Below are 18,218 nucleotides of genomic sequence, written 5' to 3' on the forward strand. Positions count from 1 at the left end.
CTCTTTGATAGTGCACTTTAAAGAACAAGTCTTCTTTAATGACAAAAGCTTAAAAGAAATGACCTTTCTGAACAAAATATCAAAGCTTAGAAAAGATAGTTCCTTGAAAAAAAAAAGTCTGAATTAAAATGACCTTGTGTTCTGAAACTTTTCATACAATATCTGACGTCTTACTTTTCCTTTGTACTCTCAGAATGAGACCAAGTATAATTTAGTATTGTGTGGTGCCTCCAGTACATTTTGTGATTTGGGAAGGACTTGCATTAAGGTAACTAAAAAAAATAAATCAGATCCCATATACACTCTCTATCAAGACTGCTCGTCATTAGAATCAAAGCTGTGCATGTTTTTCAGAAAATTCAAGAAAACAGTGCAAGGTATTCTAGTGATTGCAAATATTTTTTTCTAGTCACAAGAAAATCTTTTTCTGTGAAGCAAAATCATTTCTCAGTTTGAAACCACAGTTGGTAGAGATTTGAGCAAGTAACAGGAGTATCTGCTGTCACCAGTACAATTAAAGCACTGTTGCAGAAGAAAGCAGTGGGCCAGGAGAAGGAGGGAGGTTGTATCCCTTTTCTTCCAACTGCACCAGAAATAAGCATATTTGTTACGTGTAACACAAGAACTGTGAGTGGCACTGAAATAAAGTGTCACCTTGATAAGGGTCACCTCCCTTGATACTGGTGAAAAATGTTATGATGTTTTTTTCTTGCAGGGTTTTATATGGAGTGAAACAATCTTCTCTCACAGAGCAAAATCAGTAAAATAAATAAATAAAAATTACAAATAAAGCTGAAACCATGCTCAAGCCAGTTTCACCAGAGCTTGTTTTGTGGACAGTGAGTTCAACTACTGGCACCTGGCACTCCCTTACTTAGCGGGTTAAAAGAGAGGTAGAGAGCAAATAATATGTATAAAAACATTTATAATTCTGCACTTCAGACTCTTAACTCTTATTACAAAATTCATCGAAGAAATGTTAACAAAAACTACAAGAGAGCTCCAACCACCCTTGAATTTAATCTCTTATCAGGTTTATAAGCACCTTCAAAATGGTCCTCACGCTGTATTTAATGCCTGAGTGAGTTTCTCAGTTTTAAAACTCCCAGATTGACCAAGATCTACTTTTCTCAAGCTGCTTTTTGATCATCAGCGACATCAGCAAGCCAATTCCATCAAGAAGAATGAAATTGAGGCCTGAATTCAACCAGCTAGAAGAGGGTCCACGTGTTTCTTTATGGATGTACCGCTTTCAAAAACACTATAACCACCCAGGTACCGTGCAAAACCACAAGCAGAACAGCAGAACCGAAAGTGCCTCATTTCCTTCACACGTGAGGAGAGAGGTTTCGCTGTCCCAGGGTCTGTGGTTTGGACACAGGGCAATACCCAGCGGGTAAATCCCGGCGCACGCAGCCTGCAGCCCCGCGAGCTCTGGGTGCTTCTCCCAGAGAGCCCAACCGTCGCTGCCGTGCACCTCTCTGCGCAAATACACTTCATTTTACTGCCCACAATTAACTAAATGCACTAACAAATTCCTCCTACTAAAATTCACCACTGCCCTAGGCGAGGCTTTGGGGCACCTGCCAGCATCCCGTCCCTTATCAGAGCCATGACAACCCCTTATCTATAATTAGAAGAATCACTTGTTGATTCAAGGAAGGTGCAAAACCTGCCCGGGCCCAGACCAGGCTGACAATGAGCAGAGCACCCAGCAGAGTCGGAGCCTGTATTTGGCACGGAGCTCCCTGCCAGGCGGTGGGGGTGGATGGAGCCCAGCCTGCCAAAGCCTCTCCTCACCCAGCTCCGTGCCAGGCGCAGATAAGAGCGCAGCTGGCGAGCTGGGACTCAGCGGGACAGCTGCCTCCAGCCACGGGCGCTCAGGACCCTCCGAATTGTGCCCGGACCGCGGCATGCGAGCGCCGGTGCCGCCGGGGCGAGGGAGGAAAAGCGACCGTCCCTGTCGGCAGCGATTGGGGGGGGGGGGTGTCTTGCTGCAGCTGGACTTAGAAGACAGGAATTTCTGGCCCCCTCTCAAGCACTCAGACCATTAACTCCGCCGTGATACGAACGCTGCCGGCAAAACGGTGACCAGGGTGAAAAAAAAAAAAAAAAATTCTATTCTTGTATTCAGCATATCTAAATTTACAGATTACAAATGTACTAATGTACACTCTGGCTTACGGATGACCAAGAGATAAGGAAGCCTTTCCTATGCTTGGGAGGCAGACCCAGGACAAGGATGAGTCCCTGCCCGGGTCCTTCAGCTTTCCGCTGCTGCTCAAACCTCTGCTTCCATTTATCAGGATCATCCAAGAGAGCCTGCACACGCCCATGCAGAATCAAGGCCATATCAGTTATGACTTTTCCAACAACGCCCCATAACTGTGTTATCAGCAAATGACAAAGGACTTTCCTGTGACCAGTGTATGAAACCCCAACGATAGATATAACTGGCAACGGTGGCTGCGTTCGTCATCACGGTGTTTTCATTCTCACTCCAAGATTTTTCCTTGAAACACAGCATGAAATTATCTTCCCAGTTAACAATACAAAACTCTCATATGCACTGTGGCTACTTAGGTGAGTGGGATGCCCAAGCAGGACAATAATGTCAAAACAAAATAGTACAAAATAATAATATTTTAATATTATGTAAACACATGAACACAAAACAATGTCAAAATATGTTAAAATATCTTGGGCAATAATAATAGAAAATGGGATTTTCTTCATGTATAAAAGTGAAAAGAATGGTACTGGGAAGTAATAACAAAAATATTAGTAGAGGAAACTCTACTCGCTCAGTAAGCAAGCTCAGCATGGAGTCAAACACACAGTATATTGAAAGGATAAGTCTGTAATAAGATAATGATAAAAAAAAAATGGAAGGAAGATACAACTGAAAACATGCTGGCACAAGCAATGGATGTGTTTTCATGAACTTCATTACATTTTATGTGCTAACAAAACAGCCACTGATCTTTGCATTTTAATCACAAGAGCCAAATCTTCAAACCTATTCAAAGCAGTCCATTTGGCAATCGAAGAAATCCAACAGCTCCAGCAGCTACCTGAAAATGAACAGGTTCCCATTAGTTATATCTGATTATTTTTACTATAAAACCACAACAGGCTGTGACCGGGTTGGGTCCGGTCGGCAGCGGGGCTGGGTACGGCTGTGCCGGGTGCTGTGCCGGGTGTTCAGGAGCACGCCGGGCAGCGTGCCACCGAGGAGCCACGGGCACGCGTGGAAGCAGCAAAAAGCGCGAGTTCAGTGGAGAAGGGTCAGGTAAATGCTAATACAAAATCTAGTGTGAATGTAGCGTTGGAAAAGAGATCTGGTCAGGAGGAAAACTCCCCCGAAAGGAAACAGCATCAAAGCTTCTCGGAGTTTAGGAGAAGAGGCGGCGGCAGCCCAGCCCGGAGAGGAGCGGCTGCGTGCCGTGCTGGCTCTGCCCCTGCCCTTCCTCTCCGTCAGGACGTGGCTGGGGCTCCATCCACCCCAGTGGTTTGGTCGTTGGTGGCCTGGCCTGATCTAATGGTACGTGATTATTCATCTTTTTAAACAGCTCTTTTTCCTAACTGTGAAGACGCTAATTCAGGTTAAGCTTGAGGCAAAAATCATCCCTTGGTAACGCTGCTGCTGCTGTTGGAGAGAGTTTAGAGACTACATTACAGCTTTGTATTTATCTAACAAAGTTACCTAGGCTGGACATCTTACCAAGAATCTATGACATTTCAGTTCTCCATTAGCTTTAGCTAATTCTCATTAACACATAGTTTAGGATTAATATTTTCAGGCAACTTTCACTGTGCTAACATTTTTACAAAAGTTTAAAGATCTTACAAACTTTTACACTGTTTTTACATGCACACGTTCTTATTTGCAGAAACCCTCATGTGAGATATGCAAGCCTCATCAAAGTCTATAAATATAAAAAAGATGGAGTGGCTTTCCTAGGAAGTTTCCTTTTACTCACCTCTCCATGTGAATCACCTACTCTAAAGGCACAGCAAGGCTTTTTATTGCTGCAGCACTTGCCATAATTTATATTGGAGGGTGTAAACGTCTGAAAAAAAGCTCAGGCTCATGAAGATCCGGTACTTTGAAGATGTGATCTGTAATATTACGCATTGCATCATTGTTTTCTATCTTAAAAGGAGGTGGCATCACCGCAGAGCTGCAGCTGTGCACCGAGCCACTGTCTCATCATGAACGTCGAGGCAAAGCCCAGACTTGTAATGCACCTGCAAGTTCTCTAATCTTGCTCTAATAGTACTGACTAAGCACTGGGAAAATTCTCAGACGCTTGTTTACTGAAAATAAGGATCTTTTAAAACTGCAACCATATTTGAGTGTTTTAATTAAGCCGTAAAACTTCAATAACTGGGATCCACAGGTGTGAAATGGTACAAATTGATCAAAGGTAATCACCTACCTTCTGGCATGGTAGGCTTTCAGCTCTTCCTGGAGGACAGAGACTCTTTTCTGCAGAATATTTACCTGTAAAATACATCCCACATGAAAATGGCGTACAAAATTCTAATTAATAAATCTGTGTTCGTTTCATGAAAGGTGTTTTTCTGGTCTATCCTGCCTAAATAAAATGCAATAACACTTTAGCTGCATACTGGAATTAATAGTTGATAGAAGATTGTTAGCATGGCTTCCCCGGCCCCGCTCTAGCTGCACACTATCTACTCCCTTAGGAACAGAGTCAAAACAGTTTTTAAACTCAGCTGGTGGTACGATATGGGTTATGCAAAGGTTTGGGAGCTCCAGTTCTACTCTCAACTCTCATATGGTGCCTGTGCTCTGATCTCTGCACCTTTGCCCTTGTGATGAAGGTACTCACCTGTTCCTCAAGTGTATGAAAATTAATGTTTATTAATACACTGTGGCCATTTTTGGACCACTCACCAAGAGCAGACAATTGGGCAGCGTACTTTATATTTAGCAACATTTTTAGAAAACTGTGCTGAAGCCTCAAGTATTTTTTTTTTGTTTTTTTTTTTTTTTTTTTTTTTTGTTTTTTGTTTTTTGTTTTTTGTTTTTTTTTTGTTTTTTTTTTTTTTTGTTTTGTTTATTTTTATCATTGCTTGGTGCTTTTACTCAGCCTATCCTCTTCATCCTCCTCCAACAATAAATAATCCTGGCAGGTGCAGAGATTCCACTGCCCTTATTGTCTGATGTTTTCAAGCAGGAATTTCAACAATTTTCAAAGACCAGGACACCTGTGCTTCAGAAAGAGCCCTGCTTACTGAGTGGTCTGCGACGACAGCGTACTGCTGGAAATACAGCCAGCAGCTATGTATTTCTGGGATAGCACCCAGGTTTTAATGTGTGTAGTTACTTTTACTCTTTTGAAATGCTGCTGCCGCTTACAGAAGCCCTGCAGGTAGGTATCAGATTCTACTTTTTTTTTAACTCATTAAAAGGTATGGTGTTCTTGTGTTAGCTGCAGAGTAACGCTTCCTAGCAGGCAGTGCTAATAGTCAACCACACTTTAAAAATAGCTTTTTACTATCAACTGGAAATAGATTTCCCCAGTAGATCCTTAACTCTTCATTCCCCACAACTATTTAAATGAGAAAGAACATCACTTCCCTTAGGTATCCCTTGGTATGTAAGCAGAGTGTTTACAACCATAGTGTTGAAGTTGTGTCACTACTAGTACGTAGGAATATGAAAGTTTTGCCTATGAAAATTTCCTACTTCTATTAAAGGTGCACTTTGCCAGGGGAAGTGTCTCATGCATAGCAAAAATTGCTACATAATTACCTTTATGCATTGTGAAGAGAAAAGAGGGGGAAAACCCAAATACATTAAATTACCAACCATCTCCATATCTAGTTGGTACTAGATGATATTTAAGGTCCCTTCTAACTCGAGCCATTCTATGACTCTATAAGAAAGAAAAAATGGTCCTGAAAATTGGTCTTAGGGGTGTGCTGGTATCAAGCCTAAACTTGCATGCCGTATCCTCAGGGCTTTTGCTCTTCCCAGAGCCCACGGGCAGCTCTGAGTCACCAGCACTGCCCTGTCTTTTTCTTATTTCTTCCCTTCAGCCCAGGACAGATCCCAGACCTTCCCAACACGTTTAAATGCACAGTCCTGCACTGGGCCATACGCCAACACTGGCAGTGTTTGCTTTGGATTACCATTATTCCACTTCTCCTATCACCCTTCTTTATTGCTATTTACCCTTCCTCATGTGAGTTCAGGCAGCGATGACATTTTGTTTTCTTCCAGATCCTAATGTACTGAATAGGAAAGCATCACATAACTTCTGTGGGAACCATGTACAAGAAATACAGCTAATTCATTAGTAGTTCCCTGTTTACAATGGCATTTTGATATTTCAATTAGCCAATTTAATAGTCTATTACATATAAATAATATTGATTCGGCATTATTCCAGATGAGCTAGTGTTTTACAATATTAAAGACAAAGCATTATAGAAGTCTGTTAGAGCCTCTTTCTATAGGAAAACGTAGAAATAACACAATGATCATTTTGGCTAACATTTTAAAAGAAACATCCTATTTATTATATAGGCTGAAAAGAAACCAAAATTATTTCTAATTCTCTTCTGCACCTTTTACACGCAACCTTTAAACAATTCCTTCAGGAGAAACTTGGTAAGGAAGATGAGAGGTAATTGTGTGCTATATTTGAAAGGTTGAGAAAGAAACCATAATACTAAATACAGCACAATTTCTACTTTCAACTGCTAACTGAAGCAAAATCTGGAATCAAAAGATGCTGTATGATAGCTCTCAAGGTGAGGAAACTGGAGGAGAAAAGCCTTCTGAGGGATGACTGAGAAGCATGTGAGTGCTTCCATAATTTCATGTGGAGACTTATTCAGTATTTTTGGCCAAATTTTAGACAGTCATAATTTCTTGTCTAGAAGAAATGGTTTTTATCCAGTCCAAAAAGTTGAAGACAAATAATAAGAATTTACCTGAGATTTTAAAGATAAAATGGTGTCTTCAAGTTCCTGTCTCAAAGATGCTGGCATCAGACCTTTGAGTGTAGTTTCATATTCTTGTCGTATATGGGTCATCTGTAACAGAACAAAAAGAAATTTATATATAGATGGCTGCTTTTGGAAGCCGGGGAGTAACTTTTTTGCTTTTGCCCAAATTGGAGTCCAAGTAAATGCAGAGTTGTGATATCAAGGAAAAGGGAAGGAGATTGAAGAATGATCAGTAAAGACATGTAAAGAGCAAAAGAGGTAAAAAAGAGGAAGAAAGGAAAAAGAAAACATAAGAATAAAGAACATATGGAGAGGAGGAAAAAAATAATGAAAAGGAAACAGTAAGGCATTTGTTGGGACATGGTTTGAAGAAGCAATAACCATTTCTAACTCTGTCTCAATAGTGATACACTTTGCAAATTGATAGTCAGAAGTTTTCTTTTTTTCTTTGGTGGGATCCGAACCAGGTCAGTAGAGTGATACTTGCCTCATTACTCCCTTAGACAAACCAAATTATTGTTTTCCAAAATATTTTTACAACATTTCTCAACTTCTAGGTGCTTTTAAGGACTTTTTTTTTATTCAACATGCAACCATTTTTTATGGCACTTTTTGTCTTCCTCAACTTCACTGAGGCTATGGGACTTTCAACAAATAGTTTTGAGCCGCTTAGACATGTTACAAGATCAGATGTTCACACCAAAACAATTACATCTAAAGGAGGACATTTTAGTCCGTAACCTTATTCAACAGATGCTGAGTAAAGAGTAGCTACAAAGCAATGTTATATGAAGACAGATCAGCTGGAAAGATTGTGTTTCATATCTCTTCAGTGCGGTTGTATTTGCTGAATCTTGACCCAGGCAAAGTACGAAGAGTCTGGCTCAGCTCTGTCCATCGAGTCGCACAGGACTGCTCACACACTTTATTACTTGGCTGAATCAGGGCTTCACATCTGTACTTCCAATAGGATTAACCGCTTAATTCAAATTAAGCAAGTACTTAGGTGTTTTTCTGGATTAGCAGCCGAATATGTAAATAAAGGATAAAAGGGATTCAATATCAGATTAATTTATAAAGTATCTTTAAACTTTCAAATTGAATCTATTTTCCAATGATTTACACACCAACAGCATTTTGTGCTAATTTTGTTTTAGTCACCAAATTGCTTATATCTACCATTGCAACCACAAATCAAAACCTCAGTCCTACATCTGAGGAAGCCACGAGCTGCAACTTCCAGCTCCCAGCTTGCAAGGAGCACACACGCTTACACACGTGAGAACTGAACACAAAGTTCAGTACAAGATGTGCCAACTACCATCTTATGGTAAAAGCAGGTCATGCCAAAATATGCATTATGCGTAATACAATTATCAATACAAAAGGAATAAAACAATCTGATAGAACTTTAGGAAAATTCTGTCTGAGTCATTCTGACATGCAGAAGAAATCTCCAAATCTCTATGCAAATAGGCAATTAGAGGCTTTCCTTGTGAACTGCAAGTAAGTGATGCCATTATGCAAATCTAAAGGAAAAAAATGGTGAGAGAGGAAACCTTGTTTGAACCCTGCTTGTATATAAGCCAGTGATCAAAATTTATGTTTCTGAAAGTTACTCCAATAAATTTACGCTACTATTTCTATAAAGGCTTACAAAGTTATGCATAGGTGCTTTGCCAGGATAAATATTTTCTGAGCCAACAGCTCATTTGGGTGGGGACCTTGATAGAGCAGAAACATATATTTCAGTTAATTCAACATGTTACATTTGTTCTTGGTGAGACGGGAGCAGAAACAGGCAGCTAGAACAGCCAAATTCTTTTATTTCCTAAATTCTGAATAAAGATCTATTTCACAAGTGGGAGTATCTGGATGATCACCTTGCCAATATGTTGGGGTGACCCAACCAGCGCAGAAACTCCATCACGCGGCCTGACTCACGCTCAGGCTCTGCATTTACAGGCGATGCAGATGTCAGGAGCTGAGCCTGGACCCCGATACAGCTCACTACACCACGATCTAGCCATGCCGACAGAGCACCCAGGACCCTCACCAGCGTCCTCAGGTGCCAGGCACACAGCAGGAACCCCCTATTACAATTTTTCCTAGAGGAAAGTCAAGAAAGTTTCATTCTAAGTGGATGCAACAAAAATTTTAATACAGCTCTGCAAGTGAAATAATAATGTTCTAATTGTGCAATGGTCTTCTTTCAACCAAGTCACTGGTTTTAATAGTTTAATCTGCATGTGTCCTCTAAATACATGTTTTCACAACACTGTTAACGTTTGCTATTAACTCTGCAAAGCAGCAAGGGGACTGTTCCCTTTTGACAAAGGTGCTTCTTGAAAAGTCAGAAGAAATATGTACTGTGCTTTAAAATATGGATATATATATTACTGGGTTGGGTGAAAACGGAGAAAGAAAATGAGAAGCAAGCCATGGTAGCTGAAGTATTGCTTGAGGCTGATTTCTTACTCTATTTCAAAGAGAAGACATCCACTTTTTTTTTGCGGTGAGAACTGTTCTCTGGGATACAAGTGCAATTTGTCTGTTTGCCGAGACAAAATATTTTACTTTCAACTGTGCTCACTAATAATTGCATCACAATAAGATGAAAATAAGGTCCCAGCTGTTTCCTGTCATATTATGATAAACAACATGTTGATATTTTTGGCTGAAGTTACTATCAAGGTTTATTGACCCAAGAGATTAAAATAGTGTATGGCAAAAATCTAAATCACTTCTTATAACTGAAAAATAACATACAGTGGGCTAATGTATACTAATTTTAATGGGAGAAGGTTTTTATTTTTTAATACTTACTTTTGACCAATGAAATCTATGTCTGCAGGGATTTTTTTTTTTTTTTGTGCCTTAAAGGCTTTTTTGTTCTTTTATAGCCTCAAGCTTCCTCCCTAGGATCCACAAATACTGTGTCTCCTCTCGCACTCTTGAGAGATGCTTAAAATTGCAATTCTTCAGCCCTCAGGAGGGCTTTAGTCTGCTGGATGAGGATAGCTCTATTTCATTTACTGTTGTGTTCGTTTTTCTTCAGCCCTGAGAAAGCTTTTTTTGAAAATTCATTTTGGTGAGTTGATTTAATCCATGAACCCCCAGGAAGGTTTTATAGCTTTTAATATTAAGCTGCCACACTGGTCTTTGTTTATTCAGGTTGCTGGCTAACATATGAGGTTTAAAGTTTTACCATCAATCATCTTTGGTGTCAGTAGAAACAACTGAAAGCTGAAGTTGCCACACATAGCTCATGTATGCTTAGTCACACGATAAATTAGAAAAAAAAAGAAGAGACAAATATTCACACAGTTATACAAAGTGATGCAAAAAGCAGGGAAGTTATGATTTCTCTGACTACAATAAGATATTGAGAACATTCTCAAAAGAGATAAAAGTTGGTTTTGATGCCCAGAAGAGAACTATCTAAACCTGAGCTTTCCAAACCAAGCGGTCAGGCCTGGCCCAACACTTTTCAGCAGTATGAGTTTCAATTTTACTACTTCAAGGAGTGTTCAGGCGCCACAATTCAGTTTTGCAGCTACTCATTAGTTCTAAAAGCTTCAGCAGGATGTTTGTGGGGCTGGGTTAGGAACAGCGAGGAGCACAGCACCCATCAGGAGCAAGTCCCATTGGCACCTAGCTGCACTGAGTCACTCTCCTTCCTTTTTGAAAGAAACAACCTAAGCACATCCAGGAGAAATACAGTATCTTCAAGATGACCAGATGCATTTTAGTCCATGTGCTAAGAACAGCCTGCAAAGCAGAGGATATTCTGCTTCTCCTCTATGCTTTCCTATACAGCCACAACCACACCATATCTTATTTGGGTTCCCGATAGCCAGGTCTCCCCTTCTTGCTTCTGAGAGGACTGTGATGCTGAGTTTATCATCCAGAACATACTAGCCCTGGTGAAAAATCTCCATCTCACTAGAAAAAAAAAAAAAAAGTTAAAAAAAAAAAACAAAACAAAACCAAAACAACAAAAGATGCAATCTTCTCCAGATCTTTCAACTGTAAATTACATTACTTGAACCAGAGAAGCATAAGGAAACTGCAAAAGAAACTCTGAAGTATACATTGCCAAAGCAAATGAAGGGACTACAGAAGAATTGTTCGAGTTCCCCTGAAAAAAAAAATTGTCTTGAAGGGCATGAAGTTAACATTTTGTTTATGTCAGATAAGAATCAAAAGGCAGTTCATTTAACTAAAGTTTTGTGGGTTTTTTGGTATCTTAATTTCTGCCTGTTTATAATATTTGTGAAGGATAATAATTTCATGTGTGCCAGGAAATACTAGGATAGTGACCAAAAGGCATAATTAAGATCATTTAATTATTATCAAATTTTCTCCATGTTTCAGGGGGAGTAAGATGAGAAAAGTAATTTCCTGTCTCTCAACTCCTTTCCTGCATTATTTAAGCAACGGTATGTTATCATGCTATTTAAAAGAGAAATTTCTTCAAAAAGGTTATGTGTCTGTTCTGCAATACCCATCTCTGAAAGAAGACGTGAAAGATCTGCTGTAATAAATCTGAAGATGGGTTAGAGGACCAAAAAGGTAAAAATAACTCCTTCAGCCTTAGGCAAATCATTTAATCTAAGTCTAAAGTCTCATCCTTCTGAATGAGGGTAATGATGATTATGATGATGATAATAATAATAATAATGATATTGCATAGGTCAACTTCATTCAGGTGGTGTGAAGATTGAAGTAAATTTCTGAAAGTACTTTAAAAAGGGCAAGTGAAGGACAAATTACTACAATGCCATCCCAATTAAAAAAAAAAAATCAACAAAAAACCCCCCCACCAAACAACCCAAAGAATGTCAAAGCAATGATTAATCACTCCTTGCTTTCTCCCTAATTGCCGTGACTCCTCCTGTTCTTCTCAGCACTCCAAAACTCTAAGTGAGCGTAGTTCTACACCCATAAAATGCTACAATTCTATATGGGCCCCTTCCTCCGTCACCTGGCCTGGGGGATGTTGGGCAGTGTCTATAACCCAGGAACCAAATCTACCAAAATCTGCAATTTCCTTACATTTTAGATCTCTCAGGTTTCTGTTGTAAGAGAGTATTTAATTGGAGCTTGAAATCTTCTGAAACAATTTTTCCTAATGAAGAATCAAATGAGGTATCCATTTTTGCAACGAAGAACAAGGTCTGAACATTTGTCTTTCCAGTATATAATCAAATATGAATATCTGCTGCTTTCTGGTCTACAGTCTCCCTTATTTCAGGCAGTGGGAATTTCTATTCTTACTGTGCAACGCACATTGAAATATGGTTCTTCCAGATTTAGAGAAATAGAATGCAATTTGATACAAGTGTTCTCAAGTTCTTAAGAAAAGTAATGAATGCTATAAATTGCATGAATTTGGCTCAGTTGAAAACAGTAACCGAGCAAGATCAGCTGAGCCAGTTATTTTGTCAAGTGTACACCATGTTGTTCTCCGCTGAGAAAATACTGCTGGAGAACCTCCTCTGTCCTGACAGTTTCAATAAAACATAAATTGGTGGCATAGCCATCCTCTTTGTTTTTCTGTCTTTAGCTAGTAAACCATCTGAGTGTCCAAAACATTTTTGCCTTGTTGTTTTACTAACCCACAGGGACCTCCAGTTACGCCGGGCTGCTCGCTGCACACTGAGCTTTCTGCCCTAAGACACTTTTTTTTCCAACCTGCATCCAAGAGCTCTTATTACTTCAGTGGCTTGTATTTCGATATCTTTCTTTTCTTAACCAAGATCTCCCACCTGGAAAATCCTCTGTTTGTAGTTAAGCAACCCGAGTCTATATAATTCATAACTGCAAAGGAAGGGAAGGCAGGCAAAGCTTTTTTTTTTTTTTTTAAAAAAAACACCAGTGGGCTGCATATGGCAAGAACAGCATTCTTGGGATTACGCGAGTTGGAGAGGAATAAAAGCTTTCACTGTCAACACCATGGAACAACCAGGAATGTTGTGGCTAGAAAATTCGCGCTGTTCTCTCAACCTCCCCCTCTCCAGGGCTCCGCTATTGTTCCAGCTGGGATTTGGAGGATCCCCGACTTCTTTTCCCCTCCTTCCAAATGACTCATCGCAGATGCCATCTTTGTCCCCAAGCACTATTTCCCTCAGCTCTTGTCAATGCTGTCCTTTCATCAGCTGGACAGGTCGTTACTGCACCACGAGGGTCCTGCTCTCCGCGGGGCGAGGGGACCCGGAGACACGGCTCACACCCCTGGCCTGGAGGAACAAAACCAAAACCATCCCAGCCAGTAACCAGCGCTGCTGGGCCAAAGCTGGAAACACATGGTGTTCATTTCTGGCTCCTAATACACTATCAAGATAATTAAGTCTGAAATAAAGCTATAAGCATCTTTGACACCACCACGGGAATGTATTTATGTATTTCAGTTTTACATTCCGGCATGTGTTACCTTCTATATAATCCTTTCCATCCTGGGGTGGTTCAGCAAGTCAAGGTTTCCCTGTCTGATACACGGAGGTGCTGAGAGCTCGCTAATGACAGAGAGGGCTGACAAAGCTCAGCAGCATGCAGGATTAGGCTCAGTATTTTCACACTGACTGTGTGAACAAGCAAATCTTTGTAGATAATAATCAGAAGCTACTTTTGCTATCACCATTTTCCCTCTTTCAAGAACAAAAATCTAATCAGCATCTCAACTGGAAGCCCAGCTGCCAGGTTTATAAAGTGTCAGGGTTGGTAAGAGCCTGCTCAGCTTTGGGCACGGGTGAGGCTGGGTGGTCAGGAGAGAGACAGCCAGTGCTCTGCTTCCCGACAGATGTCTGATCGATGGCATTCTGTGCTGATTAAATTGCAAACAAAATCATAGCATTGTAGAATGGTTTGGGTTGGAAGGGACCTTAAGGATCACCCAGTCCCACCCCCCCTGCCCCGGGCAGGGCCCCCTTCCCCCAGCCCAGGGGGCTCCCAGCCCCGTCCAACCTGGCCTTGAACCCTTCCAGGGAGGGGGCACCCACAGCTGCTCTGGGCACCCTGGGCCAGCGCCTCACCCCCCGCACGGGGGAGAATTTCTTCCTGATATCTAATCTAAATCTCCCCTCTTTCAGCTTAAAACCGTCACCCCTTGTCCTATCCCTTTGCGCCCTGATCCAGAGTCCCCCCCCACCTCTCCTGTCCCCCCTTTAAGCCCTGGGAGGCCGCTCGAAGGGCTCCCCGGAGCCTTCTCTTCTCCAGGCTGAACCCCCCCAACTCTCTCAGCCCGGCCCCCCAGGGGAGCTGCTCCAGCCCCCCCAGCATCTTCGTGGCCTCCTCTGGACTTGCTTGAGCAGGTCCACATCCTTCTTATGTTGGGAGCCTCAAAGCTGAGTGCAGAAATACTTTAGAATTTAAAGCTGGCCTTTTTGTCCTTTTTAGATCTGTCCAGGCACCTCATCACCTCGAAAAAATGAATGGGACAGTTCACTAATTGAGCACACATCACCGAGAGCCTGCACTGGTGATGAGGTGTCTCTGCTCTTCTCTTCTGTCATCCAGTTGGCTCCTCCATGCATTCCCATTCCTTTTTTTTTTTTTTTTTTAAAAAATTCTCTGCATGAAATACCAGCATTATTGTCCCTTGTAGTCCTACTTTAAACAATTCTGAAAGAACAAAATTCCTTTAATTGATAATATGGCAACAAACCACAGACGCACTAAAATGATGCACTGCTCTCTTAAAAGAAAGATCTCTTTCTCATTCACTACTATTTAAGACAAAGAGCTAGTAAACCGACATTTTAAAATACTCTCTAATTCCTGCATGCTGGCATATGCTTCCATTATTTTTTGGTAAAAATTCTCTTTTCCTTTTAACTACTTGTTCTGTAGTTTCTGTTTTACTGTCTTTCTCCAGCTGGCCACTTCGTTCCAATAATTCATTCAGTCCTATGAAGTAGGTATATATTTGTGTATTTTCCAGTTATGTCTGATTAGCAAAGATAACATTTGATCATTGACTTCCACACGTACATCATCATCATCTACCTCTTTTCCCTTTGGCAGTTGCACAGTTGGTAAGAGCCTTCTCTCCCGCAGTTCCTGCCATATGGAGCTCCCGGGAACTTGCAACTCCATTGATTTCCAGCTCCTTTCAAATCCCACCTGCAAATCTGTTTTTCTGTGCTTGAATCTCAGCTTCTATCTCCTTCTGCTAATCTGAAACTTCATGCTATACAGTATAATTTACTATACTGGATTTAATTCTGCATTCCTTTCATAGTAGGCCGTTAAAGAAAATGCTATACAAAATATAAAATATATCAAATGCAAAGTTATGATTTATTCTAACAATCTCAGTCTTAACTAAAAATTGGGGGGTGCTTTTGTATCAAAGTGATAAATGAATAAATCAATGGAATTGCATGTATGGTAGACATTAACCAATGTAAAAGTGGTAGAATTGGACTCCAAATAACGTCAGTAGTCATTTTACGGTACCTTTGTCAACATTGCCATACACCTATAGGGGCGCCTATATCCATGAAAGGTCCCTTATATAGATATAACCAGAATCAGTCTGATTCCTCCCCATCAGTCTCTATCAGGAAGTCTGAAAAGAGAACAACACACTAAGAAATGAGTGCTTTGGTCTGTGTACACTAATCAGCCTGACTTGTGTGCTTCCACTCACATCAGATTCTTCACTGCTTGCATGTGACGCAATGGTTGCATCTTTTCAATAAAAATGTTTTAAACTTGAAATTTGTTCACCGTAAGCAGTTTGAAAAGAAATCTTCTACTGTGCTGCCTGCAGACACTGAACCAGCAGATTTTCAGGTGACAGCTTGTGGGGAGCTACACCCCTTTGGCTGTTTGTCTCCTACATTTTTCACTGTATAAATATATATATATGAAATGCTTTATGGGAGAAAAACAGCTGAAGTACAGGGCACCCTCCTGACCCCGGTGCTTGGCGTGTCAGCGAAGCAACGGATGGACAGAAGGATCCTCCTCGGCCACGCAGAACTTCAGAAAAACAAGCGCCCTTCAAATACATCCTCTCCAGTCCGTGCTGGTCGCATACAGAAACTGCAGGGACTATTTTAATGGTACAATCTTTGGTGACGCTATTCTTGAAAGTCACAGTGGAAACTTCTTTCAGATTCTCCCTCTCTTGCCCATCGCACCGGCGGCTGCTGCGCCCTGGTGCCAGCGCCGCCCGCCCCAGGGGTTAAGCGCCTGGTCCGCAGGCAGTGACAGTGCCAGGGCTGCTCTCCGTGAATCACTTCTGTGGTTAAGATCATTCAAATCTAGACTAAGCTTCCCATTTCTGTGGGACCAGAAATGGGTCTCTGGGGGGGAAAATTCTGGAAGCGTTTCAGCGACGTGGGTTGAAGCAACCAGAGCAAATGGCAGAATTTCATCACCACCTCCAGCGCTGCTGACTGTTTGTTTCTCAGTTTCCAAAGTGCTCGCGGGCTCTGCAAAACAAAGGCTGCCTAAATCCTCCTCACCTGCAGCTGGCCACAAAGCAAAGTTTTATTTTTAAATACCTATCCTAGAGCTTTCTAGCCCGATTTTAGATGACTCAAACACGTCCTGAGAAAGACAACCTTTTGAGAAAGTCTGGAAATTCAAGGCAGGGGCCCCAGAAGCACTGCCTGGCTTTTGCAATTATCTGGGGCACCTCAGCTAAAAGCCCTGCAAGAGGAGAGAGGCTGCACTTGGAGCAACTTTCCTGCAGTGGTTCACCCACCTCCAGATGGAGGAAATTCCACTGCTTCCACGTGATTTTTCCAGAGCGTACAGAGCAGGGCAGGATAATGGAAGTGAGGGCAAGGATTTTCTATGAACTTATCTGATTGCATTTAAAACTCTGTGATATCTTTAAAAATGAGTCTGAAAATAAATAGGGACCAAAGCCCCTAAACTAAACGGATATTAGTATTACTCAAGTCTTCCAGTCATCATTATATTATGAACTATTTGGGACCATACCCTGGACGTAGGCATACATTGCTCATCTCTTTCTTACTGATTATTTACTCACAGCTCCACAAATCTGCAGGCAGTAGTACTGTTCTCATCAAGGAGAAGGTGTGGCAAATGTTGGAAGCTCTTTGTGCTACACAGCAACTAAAATTTCAGAATGATGCATCACAGCATTCATCTGAGAACAAATATATTTAGTTGGCATGGAAACAGTAAGTAAGGCTGAATGTGGTAAATATTCAGCAGTCATAAAAAATTGAGCAAGTCAGAATAACAAACATTAAAAATGAAAACTCGCTGAATGCTTTTGAATCATAGCTCTTTTACAATTATCACTCCTGTTTTCATTTGAACATGAGTGAAATCCACTTAACAAACTAAGCTGTTCCATTCTATTCCAAATATTTCTACAACATCCTTACTCAGATAACGCCTTTCTCCCTTTTTTATAATCTATTTGAGAAAAGTCATTAAAGGGCTAGAAATCTAGATTGGTATTCTTCATTTCCTCAGTAATATTCATGAATTGGACATAATTGATTTTCTGTCTTCAGAAAATCTCTTTCCTTTAAGACTCTATTTGTGACCTGACTGCTTGGAGTATTCCTATGGTTTGAGTATCTATAGAGTTGCTACTTGAGTTATTTGCAAACATGAGGAAATTCTTTCCCTTATTATCCCCAATTAGAAATTTTGCATCATACTCAATCGACCCCTACAGTTAAAAATGTTAGAACAAGGAATAAAAAGAATAGCGGCTTTTATCTGAAGAAATTCTTGACTGTAATTCTCAAAAGAGAGATTCTTGGAGCTTTTTAGTATACTGAGTTGGGGTTATTACCATTACAAAAAGGAATTTGAAATTAAGTGAGGTATTCTAAAGAAATCTAGGTAATAAAGCAAGAATATTACTACCATTCATTTTTATACAGGCCCCAATTCAACAAAATTTGCTGCACATGGCTACATTCCTGGATTCATTAAGGCACATACTTAAGCTTTCAGTGATGTGCATCACTTTTCATTACACATTCACAGGATGTAAAGTCTGCTGTATGAACAATTCAGATTTTTTAACTATGACTGACAACTGCACAAAGCCATATGACTGACGGAAGAGAAACATTTTTAGTAGAATGAAAGATCTATCAGAAATCTTGGCTTACACTGGATCTAGGCGCATATCAGAGACAACCAAGTGAAACACTACAAGAGTATACGATACAGGAACATAACCTAAATGGGATTAGTTGAGGGGAAGCCGGTTGCCAGAGTTA

The 18,218-nt window shown here is 40.8% G+C and overlaps 1 protein-coding gene across 3 annotated transcripts in view; it reads right to left on the bottom strand.

The window, feature by feature from the left end:
* Positions 1-2,930: 2,930 nt before the first annotated feature.
* Positions 2,931-18,218, bottom strand: part of CEP112 (centrosomal protein 112) — a 173,669-nt gene continuing 158,381 nt past the window's right edge. For all 3 annotated transcript variants that reach the window (XM_042802635.1, XM_042802634.1, XM_042802636.1), the window contains 3 exons: positions 6,973-7,074; positions 4,443-4,507; positions 2,931-3,074 (listed from right to left, as the gene is read on the bottom strand). In XM_042802635.1, coding sequence (XP_042658569.1) covers positions 3,071-3,074; positions 4,443-4,507; positions 6,973-7,074 — 171 coding nt within the window. In that variant the 3' untranslated portion in view covers positions 2,931-3,070. The remainder of the gene's footprint in view (positions 3,075-4,442; positions 4,508-6,972; positions 7,075-18,218) is intronic.

This window comes from Tyto alba, unplaced genomic scaffold, assembly GCF_018691265.1.
Source record: "Tyto alba isolate M040663 unplaced genomic scaffold, T.alba_DEE_v4.0 Super-Scaffold_39, whole genome shotgun sequence".
In the NCBI taxonomy this organism is placed as follows: Eukaryota; Metazoa; Chordata; class Aves; order Strigiformes; family Tytonidae; genus Tyto; species Tyto alba.